This window comes from Aedes aegypti, chromosome 1 (genome assembly GCF_002204515.2).
Source record: "Aedes aegypti strain LVP_AGWG chromosome 1, AaegL5.0 Primary Assembly, whole genome shotgun sequence".
Classification (NCBI taxonomy): domain Eukaryota; kingdom Metazoa; phylum Arthropoda; class Insecta; order Diptera; family Culicidae; genus Aedes; species Aedes aegypti.
In genome coordinates this window covers 5,468,423-5,489,074 of record NC_035107.1, presented here as the reverse complement: position 1 = coordinate 5,489,074, position 20,652 = coordinate 5,468,423, and the positions used below count along the sequence as shown (strand labels likewise).

General features: G+C 43.3%; 1 protein-coding gene across 3 annotated transcripts in view; it reads left to right on the top strand.

Moving 5' to 3' along the window:
• The window catches only part of LOC5572033 (nuclear factor 1), an 87,621-nt gene that overhangs the window by 26,558 nt on the left and 40,411 nt on the right, over nucleotides 1-20,652 (top strand). For all 3 annotated transcript variants that reach the window (XM_021838805.1, XM_021838802.1, XM_021838804.1), the window contains exons 2-3: nucleotides 4,400-4,456; nucleotides 4,883-5,044. In XM_021838805.1, coding sequence (XP_021694497.1) covers nucleotides 4,415-4,456; nucleotides 4,883-5,044 — 204 coding nt within the window. In that variant the 5' untranslated portion in view covers nucleotides 4,400-4,414. The remainder of the gene's footprint in view (nucleotides 1-4,399; nucleotides 4,457-4,882; nucleotides 5,045-20,652) is intronic.

Genomic DNA, 20,652 nt, shown 5'->3' with positions numbered 1-20,652 from the left:
AGGTATTTGGAAGGCACAAGCAAGACGGTTTGTTTTCGGGACGCCAAAAAGTTTTGCTGTCAGTATCAGTTTTGTGTTCAGTCGAGGATGGATTACCAACTGGTGAGTTCGTTTCATTCTTGTGATAACACATATTTTCTTGAAAGCGTAACTTTTAAGTAATTTTAAAACAAACTTTGTATGGTTCGTCACTATAAGTGTCGGCATTATGTTTTTTTCTTATACAATTTCAATATACATATATTTGTCTCTTTTATACGTTATTAAAAATTATCTTTTGAATTGTTCGACATTGTGAATGTTGACGTATTTTTTAAAACTTGTAACATATCGAGACAAAATGCACAGTAATACTCATATGTAATTTTCAAACAAACTATGTATAGTTCGTCACTACAAGTGTCGGCATTATTCCTGTTTCATATAATTTAAAATATATACATGTAATTTTCAGTTTTCGTCATTAATAAAAACATCTTTTGAATAGAGTAGTGTTTGATCCTTCGACCTTGACACTTGCTCCTGCTGGGGCGGGTGATGAGGGCAGGATCAAACATGTCGCGCGTCGGTAGTGAAGCGGTGAAAAAGTGATCGGTTCGTTAGTAGTGTTTGATCCTTCCACCTTGACGCTTGCTCCTGCGGGGGCGGGCGATGGGGGCAGGATCAAACTTGTCGCGCGTCGTTCGCTCAGAGAAATGAAAAAGCGCCGCGGATCGCTAGTAGTGTTTGATCTATTGATCGCGTCGCTTGCTCTTGCGTGGGCGAGTGACGAACACTTGTTCGGCGTTTAATGCGATTATCGAATTATTTCGCGAATCCGGTTAGGCGTGATTATATCATGGCTCGCATCACCAAACATTGGTGACTCCCAGATCTTTACCTTATCCCACTAACCCAATATCCTCTCCATGACAACCGTGGAGATGCAGAGGTGATCTCGGTCTCTAGTAACAACGGTAGTCACACTAACATTCCTTCCCTTCCCCGATGACCGTAAGGACGTGGCCGGCGCCGTTATTGACTTTTAAATTTGAGCTCTCGATTTGTGCACATTGAAGAATGGTAAGCTAATCCCAAGCCCCATTCATTAATTCCCTGTGCAACTTCGATTGTTCTGGTCAATCACGGAGTAGCAACTACGAATTGTACGGTCATCTATGCTTATGCTTATGCTTATGCTAATTGAACTGTGGAATAATATGATTCCAATTATAATTTATAAAATTATATTCAAAATAATCTTCTATTTGACAGTTATTTATTTTCTTCGTGAATTGGATCAACTTTTCATTTGCATCCATTAGACTCAACCGTTGCATAGCAAAGGTCCAAAGCGACATCAACAACAGAGTTGATTTTTTTTTCAGACGGTCTTGATACAATTCACTACGTCTTCACTAATTTATTGGACTGGAACCTATGTTCCCTGCAATCTTTTCAATTCGGAGACAGGCTGAAAATTGATTTCCCTTTGTCTACCTGGACAGACTGGATTACCTTTAATCCCTATGTGTCAGGATTTTTCCAGAACAGACTAGAATTTTCCGAATTCTCTTTGTTTCTAGTCACTACTCAGACAGACTAGAACATTCTTTCTCTATGTCTGAGATTTTTGCTGGCCAGACTGGAATGTCTTCCCTTTGGCTCAGGTCAAAATTTGAAACAATTCACTCTGTCAAACATTTTTCTCCACCTGAAATTAACATGAGGTATAATTACCGTAGCTATTTTCTGTTCCGCTCAACGATGATTTCCAAATAATTCTCACTCTCGAGCTTCGCGATTCTCACTTTTTTCCTCTTCTGCGGCTGGAACTTTCTGCCGGCGGCCAAACGTCCTTCACTTTCGTCGCCAATGTAGAAGTCAATAAAACACTTGTTACTTCTTAGAGCTCTGGATCTAAAGTGACATTTATTATAACATATATCTGACGTGCCTCCTATGATTGATACATGTTTCTCGGCCTACTACACTGCGATTTCCCAGGAAGGTGAAGATTGATATGCTGTAATGCTAGTCAGCAACTGCAAAGTGGTTCAGCAGATGGAGGTCAACGTCGGAAGGTATGTGATTGCATCGAAGCGCATATTGAAGCACCTGGGAGTATCGATTGCTACCAACGAAGAGACGTCAGAAATGGATGAATGGAGAGGTGAACTTCTACCTGACACAGTTCCTATCAGGTTATGGATGTTTCAGAAAGTTTCACCATAGATTCGGGCACGCAGATTCGCCACACTGCCCAGATTGCCCAAACATCGAGGAGACACCGCAACATGTAGTTGTCGACTGCCCAAGATTCGCAGAAGAATTCGGAAAGAACGAAATGCTCAGAAACAGCGATGGAGATCTAAGCCCCGACAACATCGTGCAAGAAATGTGTCTACACGTAAGTACGTGGCGCGCGGTAAACAGAGCGATAACGCAAATTATATCGATGCGACAGAAATTGCGAGAAGACCAGAGGACCTCGAGCCGCGATCGTAGTAAGCTAGATCTTCTGTCGTGGACTACGCCGAGGACTGACCTCGGCAACAAAACGACCAGCATTGACTAAATGGTCGGGGTAGACTAGGCCCACCGTTGGGGACTAGTTGAATAGATCGCGAAGTAGCACCGGCAAAAGGTCGTCGAGGCGCCTGTGAATCGGAAGTTTCCTTCTACCAGAATCGCAGGACTGACCTCGACATCTGCCCGGAAAGCATCGGTTCGGAAGATCTTCCGCTGCCGGGGAAATCTTCGTCGGAGGAGGTGAGATCCAACGCCAGAGACTATTCCGAGTAGTTCGTAGCTATCACCGGCTTGAGTCGTCGGATCGCCAATGAACCGGAAACCATCCTCCAAGCGGAATCGCTGGGCCGACTTCCGCACTTTACCGGCCAACAACGGAGTAAGAACAACGCATAACGTTACCGGTTTTGGGAGATACTCCTCCGTCGGGGATCTCTCTATCGGAGTAGGCTAGCTTCACTGACAGGATCTACGCCGAGTAGTATCGATCACGAAAAACCGCCGGCTTTGGAGTCATCCCCCAACTGGGATCGCAAGACCTACTTCGGCAACCAACCATTATACATTTATTAACTATAACTTCGTTGCAGGCCGCTTTTAAATCGGACGTCTCAGTAATTAGAAATTGATTTCTATCTATTCCGAAGTTCTTCAACATTGCTCATAAGAACATGAAATCTGAATAGGCACCATTGCCAAATCTGGCGCAATCTCTACAAAGACTTAAGAGCACAAGGATGAGCACAATGATCGATTGAATGAAGAATTCTGTGCAAAATTTTCGGATTTTCATACAAAGTAGGCCAAAATCGTATGGATGGGTCGAAAATTGGTGCTTTTCCCCTAGTAATTCCCATACAAAATTTGAAGGGCTTGTGTAGTCTTGGATTTCATCCAAATGAGCTTAAATGTTAGGAGAACACTCAGAATTTGATCAAGAATCAAATGAGCGATGTGAAGTAGAAACGATTTTTTCAACCACCCTAATAGTTAAATAATTTCAACTTACAATCATTATGGAAGCCCATAAGATGGTATCTATGAAATTTGGTTTAATGGCTTTGGCCAAATATTATAGGACCAAATGTACCTTCAGATAAATATTACTTTGGCCAAATGCCATTCAATTAAGTTTCCCAAACTCAAGCTGAGCAAATGATCTTTCAACTAAAAAAACCTTAATACTTTCGACCAAATGCCGTTCGATAAAATTCCATTCGAACAAGTGTTATAGTACAGTATCACGACTGATTCGGAATCTACATAAAAAATACATCAGAATGCCAGATTTTGTTCACACAATTCATTCAAATGTTGAGATTCGATCAATCGGATGATAGATTATATTATCTGGGCAAAATGACATAAATATCAAAGAATCTAGAAAAGCTTGTGTTCATCTGTTGCTTTGGCTCGTTATCGTTTTGAAATTTACCGTAACATAAGATAATGAGATGTTGATTTTATCGACGAAGATCTTTCTATGAGTCTGAAAATAAATATGTACTGCCCATAAATACAAAGCAGTTCCACTGCCAATAGAAGGCCTTGGAGAAAATTGATCACAAAGTTGCTATTTAATATGCTGATAATGGTGAATGTTTTTCTTTAACTTTAAATTAAACTTTTCCAAAAGAAATCTATCATCATCATCTAAGAAATCAGTAGTGTATAGCTTATTATTAGTCTTGAGGGTTTCAAGATGCAACAACAAGAGACTATCAAACAGGAAGCTTGTTCGACTTTTCAAATACAACAACCGAAGGCCACTTGGCAAATGAATTGAATGCTGTGAAAAATAAACACATGTCAATGGACTAATGTGACAAGTTTACTTACCGGTATTTGTCTTTTCTCAATACGCTTTCTTCCCTTCTTTTTCGCACAGGAAGTGCTGAGCAACATGGATAATAAGTCTTCAATTAAAGGGCCTTTTCTGACACAGGTAAGCGCAGTTTATGTCGTACATTCAATAGAGTCATTCATTCGATCATATTGTCTGCATTCCATCGAACAAACAGCACATTCGTAGCAATAATCGTAGAACGAAATCCACTGCAGTAGTAGGCACTGATTGGTTACCCTTCTTCCAGGAAGTTCCAAAATCACAAAATCCAGCCAACTGCGATCGATTGGCAAACTCGACAGAACAAATCCGACACAAAATTCCGTCATCTCCCACCAATTGGAATCGAAATTGATTAGGAACAAAATTTGCTTGATGCACTTCCGCGCGCGATTGTGATGGAATGCAAATCCATAAACGCTGCACTTTTCCGTCTTTTTGTTGTGTAATCCAATTTACTGACTCGAGTGTCGTACTCTTTTGACATCAAACAATGTTCGCGCTCGGCGGGATGCGCCCTTTCAGCAACAGGAAGATTTTCACCCGTTCATCGAAGCACTGCTGCCTTACGTCAAGTCGTTCAGCTACACGTGGTTCAACCTGCAGGCGGCAAAACGACGATACCTCAAGAAGCACGAGAAAAAGATGACCCACAACGAGGAGAACAAGTGCAAGCGAGATTTCCAGGTGAGTGAAGTAGGCTCTGGCTCCATTTTCAGTTTCCGAAAGAGAGGGTTACTTGGATGATTAGGTAGCCTGAGTTTGTGTGCGTAATTGCCAGGTTATGTTTCGAAGATGCATTCCGGCCCATCGCTGTCATCTGTCTCAGTAGATGCAAAAGCATTCAATTATCGGAACAATGGTTGTTGTATCAAACAATAATAATGCCCGGTAAAAACTACAATCAGGTTCTTTTGAAGTACACCGACGACGGTCGGGGTTTTCTTATCCGAGGCAAGAATCGAAACCGGCTCCGCTCAGCACCGTGGGCGTAGTCAGACGGGGGCAATTCCACCAAAAATTGTTACAGATTTTCTTCCAATTATTTTCTTTAAATAGTATGCACTATTTCTAGAAATTCTCCAAGGATGCTTTCTGAACTTCTTCTAGGCTGTATGCAGAATATTCAAGAAATAATGATGAAAAAATCTCGGCTAAGGAAGGCCCCAACAAATCGTATACGAAAAAAAGAATTCATGGAGAAATTCTAATATTAATCTGTATAGAAATTTCGGTGAAACGAGAGAATATTTTGATTCTTGAATTATTTGTCTAAGATATATCTCTAAAAGAAAATAATCTTTGGATGTATTTAATCAAAAACTTCTTGAGAAATTCTGCACGAAAGAGATGTATGGATGAATCTATGATGGAATTCAAGAAATATTTATATCACAGTCCTATTATATTAGGAGTAATGCGTTATGATATATATTGAGGTCATCCAACGAAGAGGATTATAAAGTTTGAAAATTATATTGAATTGATTCTTGAAAAACGTTAATAATATTCCTGAAAAAATCCCTAAAGGGTTTTTTTATGCTTCGCACCGAAATGCTATGGTAGAATCTTTGCAAAAATATCTTTATAAAAACTACTCAAAAACACATGTTTAATGTTTTTGAAGCGATACATTCAATAGGATACATTGGGGAATTTCTGGGAAAATGCCTTAAAGAGTGCAAAATGACCGAATTGTTATTTTATCATTCATTTTTTTTTTACAAAGAAGAAACAAATCTGTCTTAAAAGATGTGTCAAAATGAGGTGCACACTTGACGTTTTGCTTCACATACCAATATTTTACTCTTACCTGTTCGTTTTTCGTCTCAAAACAGCTGTTTTAGCTATTCACAAAAGCTATTTAAGTCTCTTGGGAGATGTTTTGAAGTGATTTGTGACAGTTTAGGGGAATCACTGGTTAAAACCTGTACAGTTGTGTTGTTTGTGCGTAAACATATTTTAGCCTGGTATACTATGAAGATTAGTGAATAAAACTGATCATATAAATCTTGTCATATAGAATAATCTAATCACGACCAATATATCAGGTTTTAGTCTTCAATAGCATATAGCTATCTCTGCCGATTGAACATTTTTGCATTTGTATATCATGTTGTAGGTACAAAGATACGTTATGCTTTAAGAAGTCAAGAAAATTCGGAACCCGTTGGGATTCGACCCACGTCCCTCAGTTTGGTCTTGCTGAAAAGCTGAGTGTTTACAGCCACGGCTATCTTGGCCACCCAGATAAAAAAAATGCTAAATCGGAATCACAAGCGATTTTGTCAGACAATCCTCCGAAAATTCCTCCAGTGCTTCAGGAATACCTTTAGCAATTCCTCCCGGAATTTTATTAGGAGTTCCTCTAGAAATTACTCCAAATATTATTCCAGGGATTTCTGCAGGAAAATCTCTACAAGGATTTTTTCTTTTTTTTTCTAGAGATTTGGCGAGGAGTTCTCCAGTGATTCCTTCATAGACTCCTCCAGTATAATATTTACTGAGATTCCTCCAGGATTTTCTCTAAGGATTTCTCCGGGAACTTTTCAAGCACTTATTCCAGAGGTTCCTCCAGAGATATCTTCAAAAATTTTCAAAAATAGATCTTCCTCCAGAAATCTTACCAGAGACTCCTCGAAAGATTCCACCAAGAAAATCTCTACAAAAAATCTTGGCTTTGTCCACGATTTCCTCCAGGGATCATAACAAATTACTCCTGCCATTTATCCAGCGATTTCTGCAGAAATTTGTCCAAGCATACTTGCGGAAACTTTCCCATGTAGACATCTTTAGATTCTTTCAGGAATTATTCCGTAGATTTTTTCATGGATTCCTCCAGGGATTCCACAAAGATTTTTTCAGAGGTTCCGCCAGGAATTCATTCAGGGTTTCTACAATAAATTACTTCAAGATTTTTTTTCATGAATTCTCCCAGGAATATCCAAGAAAATCGCTACAAGAATCACTACATGAAGATTTTCCCAAGTAATCCTCCGGGAAGTTTTTCTGGAGATACGCCATTGACCTCTGAAAATTCCTGTACAAACTCCTCTGGAGATTCCCTCATGAATTCCTACAAGGTTTCAATCAGAAATTACCCTTAGAGGGCCTTCCTTAGCCGAGTGGTTAGAGTCCTCATAGAGTGCTCATAAAAACACTAAGCTGAGAAGTAGGCTCTGTCCCAGTGAGGACGTTAATGCCAAGAAGAAGAAGAAGAAGTGCCTTTAGCGATTCATCCAGGAATTTTTACAAGAATTGCACGATGATCTCCTCTACTGAAGAAGTTCATGAATAAATTCCTGGAGGAATCGCCAGATCTTTGAGGCATCCCTGGAGGAAAAAAAAAAATTATGAAGAAATCCTTAGAGTAATCCCTAAGGATCCATGGATAGTACCCTTTAAAAAAAAGTATGGATTTCTCTTTGAAGTAAAGCTTAGAGTAATCTCTAGAAGAATATCTGAGAGAATCCCTTGAAGAATCCTTTCCCAATCCTTGGAAAATGCTTTGGAAAATCTCTAAAAAAAACATACCGAAGTCTCTAGATGAATACCCTATGAAATCTTTGTAGGAATAGATGAAGAAATCTCTGGAACTTTTTAAGACGAACGCATGTAGATTTTCCTGAAGTAATTCTTGGAGAAATTCCTAAAGAAATTGCTGAGTAAATCTCTGGAGAAATCCCTGGAGAAATTTTCCAGGAAGAATCCCTGGAGGAGTCTATGGAGAAATTTCTGTTGGAATATCTGATGGATTTTCTGGGTAAATTGCTGAATGAATTAATGAAAGGTTACCTGCGTTAATTGATGAAGGGATCTTTGAAGGATTACCGGGGTAAATTGCTGAAGGAATCCGGCGCGGTAAATGGCTGGGCATGGCGTACCATTGGTACCTCGCGTACCCCTTTGTGCGGTTCTTAGCCTCTTGCCCAGCAACTCCTATCCCTACCTCCTCGTGGTACTGGCCGGGTACGAGTAACCTTGGGGAAGATCGGGTAATAAACCCCCGGTGGGATCTTTGGTCGTATGCTGACAGGGAAGGGGGGGGGTTTGCTTTTGCTCTTGCTTCTGGAAACCTTGAGCGTTTGTACTCCATGTTAGGAGCGGCTCACAACAGCGTCTGTTCCCCATGTCAGGGGCGGCTGATCATCGTCCGAGTGCCAGAGAAGGACTCTAAGCTAAACTGCGTACTATGGCCCTCCGAACATTTAGGGGGAATGGTCCTCCGGAAATCTAGGGGGTTGATGTCAGGCCCTGCAAGCCAACCGTAAAAACACATCAGCACAGGAACGTCAACGAGAGAATACGGACCGGAACAATCGGCAAAGACCACAGCGACGAAAATGAACTAGCGATTGGAAACTCGGTACGTGGAACTGCAGATCTCTCAACTTCATTGGAGTACTCGCATACTCTCCGATGTACTGAAGACCCGCGGTTTCGACTTCGTAGCGCTGCAGGAGGTGTGCTGGACAGGAGCATTGGTGCGAACGTTTAGAGGTAATCATACCATCTACCAGAGCTGCGGCAACACACGCGAGCTGGGAACAGCTTTCATAGTGATGGGTGATATGCAAAGGCGCGTGATCGGGTGGTGGCCGATCAATGAACGAATGTGCAAGTTAAGAATCAAAGGCCGATTCTTTAACTTCAGCATAATCAACATGCATAGCCCACACTCCGGAAGCACTGATGATGACAAGGACCGACGTCAGAGCCTATCGTGGCGCTAACATTGACTCCGACCACTACCTGATGATGATGAAACTGCGCCCAAAACTATCCGTCATCAATGATGTACGGTACCGACGCCCGTCCCGGTACAATCTCGAGTGGCTGAAACAACCGGATGTCGCCAATGCGTACGCGCAGCATCTTGAGGCAGCGTTGCCGGATGAGGGCGAGCTCGATAGGGCCCCTCTTGAGGACTGCTGGAGGACAGTCAAAGCAGCCATTAACGACGCTGCCGAAAGCGTTGTCAGATATGTGGAACGGAGCTCAAGAAACGATTGGTTCGACGAGGAGTGCCAGGACGTTTTAGAGGAGAAGAATGCAGCGCGGGCTGCAATGCTGCAGCATGGTACGCGGCAAAACGTGGAACGATACAGACTGAAGCGGAAACAGCAAACCCGCCTATTCCGGGACAAAAAGCGCCGCCTGGAAGAGGTGGAATGCCAAGAGATGGAGTTGCTGTACCGTTCTCAAGAAACGCGGAAGTTCTATCAGAAGCTCAACACATCCCGCAAAGGCTTCGTGCCGCGAGCTGAGATGTGCCGGGATAAGGATGGGAGCATCTTGACGGACGGACGCGAGGTGATTGAAAGGTGGAAGCAGCACTACGACGAACACCTGAATGGCGCAGAGAACACAGGCACAGAAGGTCATGACAACGAAAGCGATGACTACGTCAGCACAGTGGACAGCGGAAATCAACCAGCTCCCACGATGGGGGAAGTTAAGGATGCCATTCAACAGCTCAAGAATAACAAGGCCGCTGGCAAGGATGGTATCGGAGCCGTACTCATCAAGATGGGCCCGGACAGGTTGGCCGCTTGTCTGCATCGGCTGATAGTCAGAATCTGGGAAACGGATCAGCTACCGGAGGAGTGGAAGCAAGGCGTTATATGCCCTATCTACAAAAAGGGCGACAAACTGGAGTGTGAAAATTATCGTGCAATCACCATCCTAAACGCCGCCTACAAAGTGCTATCCCAGATTCTCTTCCGTCGTCTATCACCTATAGCAAACGAGTTTGTGGGAAGCTATCAAGCAAGTTTCATCGACGGCCGCTCGACAACGGACCAGATCTTTTCCGTGCGGCAAATCCTCCAGAAATGCCGTGAGTACCAGGTCCCTACGCACCATTTGTTCATCGATTTCAAGGCGGCATACGATAGTATCGACCGCATAGAGCTATGGAAAATCATGGACGAGAACAGCTTTCCCGGGAAGCTCACAAGATTGATCAGAGCAACGATGGACGGTGTGCAAAAATGCGTGAAGATCTCGGGCGAACACTCCAGTACGTTCGAGTCTCGGCGGGGACTACGACAGGGCAATGGACTTTCGTGCCTGTTGTTCAATATTGCGCTTGAAGGTGTCATGCGGAGAGCCGGACTTAACAGTCGAGGCACGATTTTCACGAGATCCGGACAATTTGTTTGCTTCGCGGACGACATGGATATTATTGGGAGAAAATTTGAAACGGTGGCAGATTTGTTCACCCGCCTGAAACGCGAAGCAACAAGAGTCGAGCTAATGGTGAATGCGTTGAAAACAAAGTACATGCTGGTTGGCGGAACTGAGCGCGACAGGGCCCGCCTAGGAAGCAGTGTTACGATAGACGGGGATACCTTCGAGGTGGTGGACGAGTTCGTTTACCTCGGAGCCTTGTTGACGGCTGACAACAATGTTAGTCGGGAAATACGAAGGCGCATCATCAGCGGAAGTCGTGCCTACTATGGGCTCCAGAAGAAACTGCGGCCAAGAAAGATTCACCCCCGTACCAAATGCACGATGTACAAAACGCTCATAAGACCGGTAGTCCTCTATGGGCATGAGACGTGGACTATGCTCGAGGAGGACTTGCAAGCTCTTGGGGTTTTCGAACGCCGAGTGCTAAGGACGATCTTCGGCGGCGTACAGGAGAACGGCGTGTGGCGGCGAAGGATGAATCACGAGCTCGCTCAACTCTACGGCGAACCCAGTATCGTGAAGGTAGCTAAAGCTGGAAGGATACGCTGGACAGGGCATGTTGCAAGAATGCCGGACAACAACCCTGTAAAAATGGTGTTCGCTACGAATCCGGTCGGAACAAGAAGGCGTGGGGCGCAGCGAGCTAGGTGGATTGACCAGGTGCACCAGGACCTGGAGAGCGTGGGTCACAGTCGAGGATGGAGAGAAGCGACCATGAACCGAGAGAATTGGCGAAATATTGTTGGCGAGGCTTTATTAAGATAATTGATGTAAAGCCAAATAAAACGAAGAAGAATGCTGAAGGAATCCCTGGGAACATCTCAGGAGGAATCCTTGTAAATATTCCTGGAGTAGTCCTTCTAGGATTACTTGACGAATCACTGTGAAGATTTTGCAGAAGAAATCCCTGCAGAGATATTTCTGGAGAAATTCCTTCGTGGAAATTTCTGTATAAATCATTGGAGAGATATCTGGAGAAACCCATGAAAAAATTTCCTAGGGGTATCTAGTTGGAGATTTTCCTAATGAGACATTCTTAGAGTATTTTCTGATAAAATATTAGAATGCCAAAACGAATCTCTGAAGAAATTTCAAATCATTAGAGTAATTCACATAGCGATTTTCCAAGAGGTGTTTTTTAAGGAATTCCTGGAGGCACCCCTCAAAAGAATTCGTGAAACAAGCATTCCTGGCAGAATTCCTGATGGAATCGCTAGAGCGATCCCTGGAGGAATCCATGGAGCCCTGAAGAGGACTACCTGGAGGAAATCCTCGCATGTATCCTTGGAGGGATCCATCGAGCAAATATCTGGAGTAATCCTATAAGAGATAGTTCTAGTGTAATCCCTGTAGAAAGACTTGGAGACATCTTTGCAAAGAGCTCTATACAGTTTTTCTTTGGTGAATTCTTGGAGGAGTCTTTCTCTGAAAGAATTTAAGGACAAATCGCTTGAAGAATTCCGAATTCCTGGAGGAATTATTAAAACGATTCCTGGAAGACCCATTGGAGAAATCCCAGTAGAAATTTTACTTGAGGAATCTATGAAGGATTCACTGGAGGCATTTCTGCAGACACTCCTCGTAAATTTTCTAGAAAAATCTCTGCAGAGATTTCCTGTACAAATCCCTGCGATAATTCCTGGAGGAATTGCTGAAGGTATACCTAGCGCCCTCTCAAACATCATAGTGTACAAAAGTTTTTCCCGGAGGGATCCCTGGAGGAATCACTGGTGACATCCCTAGTGGAATCCCCGGAGAAATAGCTGCAGAGAACTGTTGACTATATCGTCATCAATTTAAAACCATTTTTTACGTTCAATTTTAAAGATATCCTCGTAAAAATCGTATTACTGATGACAAGTGCAATGCAATGACAAATTTTCTTGAGCAATACTTCAATTTTGAGCAAAAAAACGGGTTTTTGAAAATTTGTAAAAGGACTTTAGTTATTTTCCTCATAAGTATCTTTGTACCTGCCACACGATCTACTCATGCAAAAATGTTCAAACGGCAGAGATAGCTTTCAGTAAATAACTCTTAAAGTTATCATAGGAACACTTAAGCTGAGCAGCAGGCTCTGATTTGGTTGGGACGTAACGTATGTTTGGTATTTGGCATGGCGTCTATTCAGATCCAGAATGAAAAATAATGAAATTTGAACTGTCGTTCCATACATGCGTATGAACTTCTGATATGTACCAGTTCTTTCTGAAACAGTTTCCGGGTACATAATTACAAAAAATGACCAGGGTTCCCTTCATCAGTTCCATTTCTTTCGTATGTAGCTGAAAGATCGTAAATTGGTTCAAAAATGGATTGTAAGGGACATGGAGGTCTTTAATTTGTCTTTGCTTAAGCCGTGAGCGCAATGTTGCGGTTTATCTTGAAGTGATCTAGTTGATTATTACTGTAGATTTGCCTCCATATTTTGATATGCCAACTATCGAAAATTACAAGATCAAATTTTAGTGAAAAATTGCAATTGTATGACTCATAAATGCCATCCAGAGTTTTGTTTTTTGGTATCGAAGATTTTTTCAATCTAGCATTATTTTTTTCGGTCTAGATTGCTCCCTATCTAGATGGATCTTTCGCTATAGATATGTGGGAGGTCAATTGAACAGAAACCTTATTGAAATAATGTTATTATTAATACAGTAGTGTTGGATATCATGTCCTCTTATCTGTGGATTGTCACCCATCTATCACCAACGTAGTCACTCGACGATCAACCATCGATTGGTCAGTACACATAGACTAGGTGACCCTACATGTGTGAGATGAAGTTCTCTGTTGTTCATCATCCACATCTACTCAATACATGACCGGCATAGACGAGAGAGGGATGACACACTACACTCTTGGCTCTCATCAAATACCCCAACCGAACCAGTGCAGATCGATCCTCCGTCGTCGTAAGGCGTGTGACCACAGTGACCCATCGTGTCGAATCTACGTTTTCGTTAGTTTGTTGTGATCAATGTCAAAATTCTCGTTGTTATGTTATGCTAGATTAAGTTAAAACCAATAAATTAAGTTACAAACATTTAATCTTAAGAATAAATGCGCGAGTTGGTTGTGAATAAGAATAAAGCTTTGTTTAAATCTACCGTGCAAGCAATTCTGTGTTGAAAGTGTGAATCCATAGAAATAGACCATCAAAGGAAAGTGAAGGCAGAGTCCGCTAGTTCCCTGAAGATTAAACATTGGTCCTTCGAGCCGGATTGAGCGTCGAGAAAATTCCGCTCAGACCAGAAATGGGGAATCGTCTCCATTGATCATCTAATTATTAAGATTCTGCTAGTCATTTTGTACAAACTGTATGGCGAATGCGCCATCTCACAGTCCACACTGTTTCTAATTGGAATTAATACCAGGCATTTTCATGCCTCACCCAGGTGAGTGCAATTCCATGCAATCCAACGTTATGTGGAATGTTCTACCGTGATCCTTTTTTGCTTGTCCCCTTTTCTGCTGTTTGGATGCTGTAATTTTTGTTTGGTTGATGCTCTGAGCAACGAAATTCACCCACTGATAATCAGGACTAGCAGTGGCCTGCAGGAATATTCTACAACCAACAAACAGCTAAAACAACTTCCACGACGATACCAATAGAAGCATAATTTTCCGTCAACTGCGATTGGCGCAATCGGCGAGGAGCCATTCTTAAAAATCAAGGCAATATTTACCTGATATCAGGTAATTAGAGTTCCTTCAAGTTTAAATCGTCTCGTGTGGTCTACGCTGTTCCCTAGTTACAGATTTTCATCAAAGATTGCGAATATGTCAGCTGCTGAGAGGAAACTACGAGGCTTGGAAAACCGCAAACGCAGCATCCTTGCATCCCTGTCCGCGATTGGGTCATTCCTCACTAGTTATCAAGCCGATCGGGATAAGCGCGAGGTGGCAGTGCGCTTAGAAAATCTCATCGCATTGTGGAACGAGTTTAATGAAGTACAGGGGGAACTTGAGACGCTGGAAGAAGTTGATGAAATTTTGGAAGGATACCTGAAAGAGCGCACAGACGTAGAGCGGTTATACTATAAGGCAAAAGGTACGTTACTTCAACTGAACCAAAACGATTCGTTGCCGGCAGCACGACCGTCAGACCAAAATCAAGTTTGCCATGTTAAGCTACCCGATATTAAGCTGCCCATTTTCGATGGAAATGTTGAGAGCTGGCTCAACTTTTACGATTTAGTAGTCAATCTGTATCCGCCGTCAGACCCGTCATCCAGCAACAATGAAGTAATGTCATCCACCCCCGCAGCACACATGGGCGTCACCAGCTGCACTTCTCTGCACAGATCCCGAACGATGGTCCTGTTGGCTACAGCGATTATCATCATGGTAGACGAAAGCGGGAAAGAGCATCCAGTACGCGCCTTGTTTGACTCAGGCAGCGAATGTTGCTTCGCAACGGAGCGTGTAGCTCAGCAAATGCAAGTGCACTTGAGCAAGGTTAATTTGCCAATCGCAGGAATCGGTGAAGCGGACACCAAGGTCCGCTGTAAATTCCAGTCAACCATTAAATCCAGAATCACTAACTACTGCGCCACCATCGAATCTTTTGTCCTACCCAAAGTTACTGTCGATTTGCCATCAATTTCTGTCGACGCGTCGAGTTGGTCATTTCCAACGGGTATCCAGCTAGCCGACCCGTCCTTCTATCAATCCGGAACCATCGACGTTGTATTGGGAGCGGAAGTGTTTTTTGATTTGTTCAGCGTTGCGGGACGTATTCCATTAGGCGAGTCGCTTTCTTGTCTTGTTAATTCTGTCTTTGGTTGGATAATTAGCGGTAAAACATCTCAAGAACACTTAAGGTCCCCCGTAGTCTGCAACGTCGCTACAACTGCCGAGCTGCAGCGCAACTTGGAGCGTTTTTGGACGATTGAAGGTGATTCGGCAGTTGTTCCTTCTCCATCCGAAGCCTATTGTGAGACGTTTTTCTCTGAGACTGCAGTTCGCTGTAAAGACGGACGGTACATGGTGCGCATACCATTCAAGGAAGACGTGCTAAAGAAGGTGGGAAGCAATAGGCGCACTGCACTCCATCGCTTTAGCTTGATCGAAAATCGACTGGTACGAGACCAGTAGAATATACGAAATTCATGGATGAGTACGAGGAACTAGGCCACATGGAGCGAATTGATAACGCGGAGGCAGCGTCCGAGCCTGCTTACTTTATTCCCCATCATCCGGTGATTCGTGAAGAGAGTACCACCACTAAGGTTCGTGTCGTCTTCGATGCATCGTGCAAGAGCGCTAGTGGAGTTTCTTTGAACGATGCTATGCTAGTTGGTCCAATCGTACAGGAAGACTTAAGGGCAATCACGATGCGATCCCGCTTGCACCCGATCATGCTAATTGCCGACATTGCCAAAATGTATCGGCAAATTTTGCTGTCTCCAGAAGACTGTCAATTCCGTCGAATCTTCTGGCGCCGATCACTAGCAGACCCGATACAGATCTACAAACTGAAGACTGTAACCTACGGAACGTCTTCTGCTCCATATCTTGCTACAAGAGTATTGAAACAGATCACACTCGACGAAGGAACAAACTTTCCAATCGCAGCTCGGGCGGCCAGCGAAGATTTTTACGTCGACGACTTCTTTTCCGGAGCAAGCACTGTCGACGAAGCCATCGAACTCCGTGAGCAGATGGACGCCATGTTGAATTCAGCTGGAATGCAACTCCGGCAATGGGCAAGCAACTGTCCGGAAGTACTAGAAGGCGTTTCTCCGGTTTCTCCTGCTAATCATGCCTTAGAGCCGTCGGTAGATTTTGCTAAAGACCAGTCCATCAAAACCCTGGGTCTGCATTGGGAGCCCGCCTCCGATCAGTTGAAGTACGTTGCTCCCAAAGCCTCCTTCAACACGGATACTGTAATTACAAAGCGCAGTTCCCTCTCTAGCATCGCCAAATTGTTTGACCCACTCGGTTTAGTGGGACCTGTCGTAGTCGTAGCCAAGGTCTTCATGCAAGCACTCTGGAGTCTGAGGGACGAAGATGACAAGCCATACGACTGGGATATTGAGCTACCAGATAACATGAAGCGCCGCTGGATTGAAGACTACTCTGAACTACCTCGTTTGAATGAATTGCGCGTTGATAGGTTCATCTTGGTTCCAGATTCAACCTCTGCTGAGCTGCACATCTTTTCTGATGCCTCTTTAGTTGCTTACGGAACATGTGCTTACATCCGATCGTCAAACACCTCCGGGACAGTCAGGGTAGCACTTCTGACGTCTTGCTCAAAGGTCGCACCACTCAAGCAACAAAGCATTCCCCGATTAGAACTTTGTGGTGCACTATTAGCCGCTGAACTTTACCTCAAGGTCTCCGCTGCGCTGCGTATTTTTTCTAAGGCGTACTTCTGGGTTGATTCGACAACCATTTTAAATTGGCTCAAGGCAACACCGTCGACATGGTCCACGTTCGTCGGCAATCGCGTTTCAAAAATCCAGCAAATTACTGAGAACAGTGAATGGAACCACATCGCTGGTCTTGAAAATCCCGCCGATATAATTTCAAGAGGGCTGCCAGCGGCGGAGCTTCTCAAGTGCCAATTGCCATCTTTAAAGATGGTGGGAAGGACCTTCATGGCTCCAACACGAAAAGGAATCATGGCCAATTCAGATCAGTGAAAGTATTGATGAAGAAGCGGCATAGGAAGCACGGAAGGCTTCATTTGCAACTGCGTTACCATCGCCAACATTCGTTGAAGATTACGTTGGTCGATTCTCCAACTACCAACATATGCTGCGGATCACTGCGTACTGGCAGCGATACTTCAATAATCTACGTCTACCAAAATCTACACGAGTCGGTTCCTTGCCACTATCTACCGCCGAGATTCTTGGCGCTGAATTGACTCTCGTTCGTTTGGTCCAAAATGGACAGCTTTCAGGCGGAATTGAAGGCTGTCAGAGCAAAACAAACTGTCTCTCCACACTCTCGTCTTCGTTGGTTCCACCCAATCATTGACTCGGATGATGTTCTTCGTATCGGTGGACGTCTTGATCGCTCGGCACAACCTTTCGATTCCCGTTATCAGATTCTGCTCCCAGGTTCACACCCGTTCACGGAACTACTTGTTCGTAGTCTGCATGAACGTCTTCTTCACGCAGCAGTGCAGCTACTCACCAACACTCTTCGGCTGCTATTTTGGATCCTGAGAGGCAGAAATAATACTCGGCGGATTGTTCACAACTGCGTGACATGTTTCCGAGCAAAACCCAAAGCAATCGAACAGTTCATGGCCGAACTTCCGTCACAACGTGTCACAGCATCGCGGCCATTCTCCGTAGTCGGAATCGACTTTTGGGTTCCGATCTATTTGAAGCCACGCCATCGTCGAGACGCGCCACCGAAGGCCTATATTTCAGTATTTGTGTGCTTTAGTACGAAGGCAGTCCACTTAGAACTTGTAGTGGATCTCAGTACGGCTAAGTTTCTCCAAGCTTTCCGTCGTTTTGTTTCTCGCCGTGGTTTGTGTGCAGATATTTACACTGACAACGGCAAGAATTTCGTTGGTTCTGCCAACGAGCTGCGAAAACTGTTGTGCGCCGAAGAGTTCAGGCATGCTATCGCTAATGAGTGTTTGAGTTCCGGAATTCGCTGGCACTTCAATCCTCCTCGTGGATCCCATTTTGGATGTCTATATATGTGTATATTTGCTTTTTTATAACGACATCGAGATTCTTCATAACGATACATTCTTATAACGACATCTCGTCACAACGATGATCTCTTGTGAAGTTGCTCTGAAGAGCTTCGACGTTACATTGCGATGTCAGTATAACAAGTTTCTACAGTATTTGCCATAGGGTTTCGTTCCACTTCGTCGTAAGCGCTATTATTCGTCGTACTGAACTTCAAATGTTCCACTACGGCGGATATTCAAACATACTTGCAACATAGATTCATTGTCCAAGTGTAATTTTGTGAAAGCTGATATGGTTCGTACACTTGTACACCAAAATTGCAATAAAACTACTGTATTTCGATAAATAACTTCAGTTCAATTAAGTGAATAATTTAATTAACTTTTATACTGAAGGATTTCATTCCAATCTCACGCTGTAAAAGTTCTATATTTTACGAAATTTTATTAAATTTCCGCAACGATCGTGTATAATTGAGAATGTAAACAAAGTTCAATCCGTCGTACTGAAAAAAAAGCTTGTGCGCGATGCTAGGTGTAGAAAACGGTTCCTTTGATTGTGTTGTTTTCGCTGCACTGTGAGCAGCTGCCATGATTGTTCGGTCAAAAGGAGTTGTGTTTACATGTTTGAGCTGAATTTTTATGGCAAACAATGCATTTCAAAGGAAATTAAAATCATCATGCTGAAGGCATTGAGGGAGATGCCCGATTCTAGTAAAACATTTATATCAGCGTTGATATGTTGTATTTTGACCACTCACTATATCACAGTGAGCCTAAGTTGTGAGACGAATCTGAAAACTGATTGCGATAGAAATGAGAACGACATAACGAATATGAGATGCAATTTCATTGCATTATTTCCAAAAAGACGATCAAGATTTATCAAAATCTTATTGTACAATGTGAAAGCCGTTTTGGGAAAGAATTGTTGGGCATCGGTTTGTATCAGCATCATTCACTGCAATACTGGGAAAATTGCAGGTTCTCACTTAGTAAAGCTTAATACGATGGATACTAGCACATCACCCTATGTATATGTAAAATCCTGGTTATGCCCATGCTCAGCACTCGGAACCGAAAGAAGCATTCTTCGAGTGGGTGTCGATGATGGTGATGGTGATGATGATAGACACTTTATTTGTTGAAAGTCGATTGGTTAACTTCGTTATTGCCATGGTCCATTACCAACGCTTGAAGTTGGAAGGGAAAGGCAATCTGGGGGCACCCAGAGGGGCAAGTCAGGTTGGGCAACACTTTGAGCATGCTTGATATGTTTTACAACTGATAGCGCCAATTATTCAATTACTTTGCCCATGTGCTGCTCGATGCTGTTGCTCTCTGAAGGAACTTTGCTCGCAGGAGAAACGTGATACCATCTCAATCAACCGGCAAATGTCGGCATTTGAGTAAGTTCTTGGAGGGAAAACCATTCCAAACTCCCTTTTGGGCTGCGTTGCGTGTGCGGCGGTGTCAATTTACACCGGGTACAGAAAAATTCACCCCAAAAGGAAAGGGTGCCCGCACATCGAACGCATTAGAGCATTTCCAGCTTGAAACGCAAATAGAAACGGCATTTTCAGACTGACTAATATTAATCCAAATGTAACTTTTCTTATGATTATTCATTATCCGATACGACATTTACCATCAAAAGTTTTCTATATTTTTTACAAAACGTTTTGAAAAAAGTCTATCAAATAAGCCGTTACTATGAAAACAAAGTTTCATTAAAAAATAGCGACTCTGTGATTTGCGTTTCGGCCTGGAAACGCTCGTAAACGAAACGCGTCGGACTTCAAAAGCCGGATGGCGAAAAATTTTCGAGCAGTGGTAATGAAGTTATCGCCAGCGCTAATGGAGGGTTTCGAAGTGCATTGTTGACTTGTCAGCGATGGAGAGGGGGAAGCTAATTCCGTTATCGACATCAAAAAGCAAGCGTTTATTTTCCAATTAACCGTCAGCGAGACGCGAAATTTGCATTGCAAACATGGAAACATGTGTTCAATTTCGAGCAAAGAAACCCAACGTTATCAGGTCTTTCGAAGATGAAACTCAGCGTGAAACCCCACAAGTGATCATCCTCGTCCTCCCGGTCGCAGTAATCCGAACTCGATACCTTTGATGTTATCTTCCGGTGTTGTTCCGACAAATCCTGACCGTCGAGAAAACATATGAAATATTAATAAAGCCCGGCCAAACAATAACAAGATAATCACCTTATCTATTGTGTGCGAGATGCGTGTAACGATGACAACCGAACAGCGCAACCCGAAAATTAATTCAATACAACAATCGCTAATCACCGGATAATATAGCAGGCGGTGGCGGCGGCGGCGGAGGCCAATCTTCTGCTGCTGCGATTCGATTCAATGACGCGTGGGTAGGGCTCGGGTGATTGGGTGGAGGTGGGTGGTGGCACGTGCAA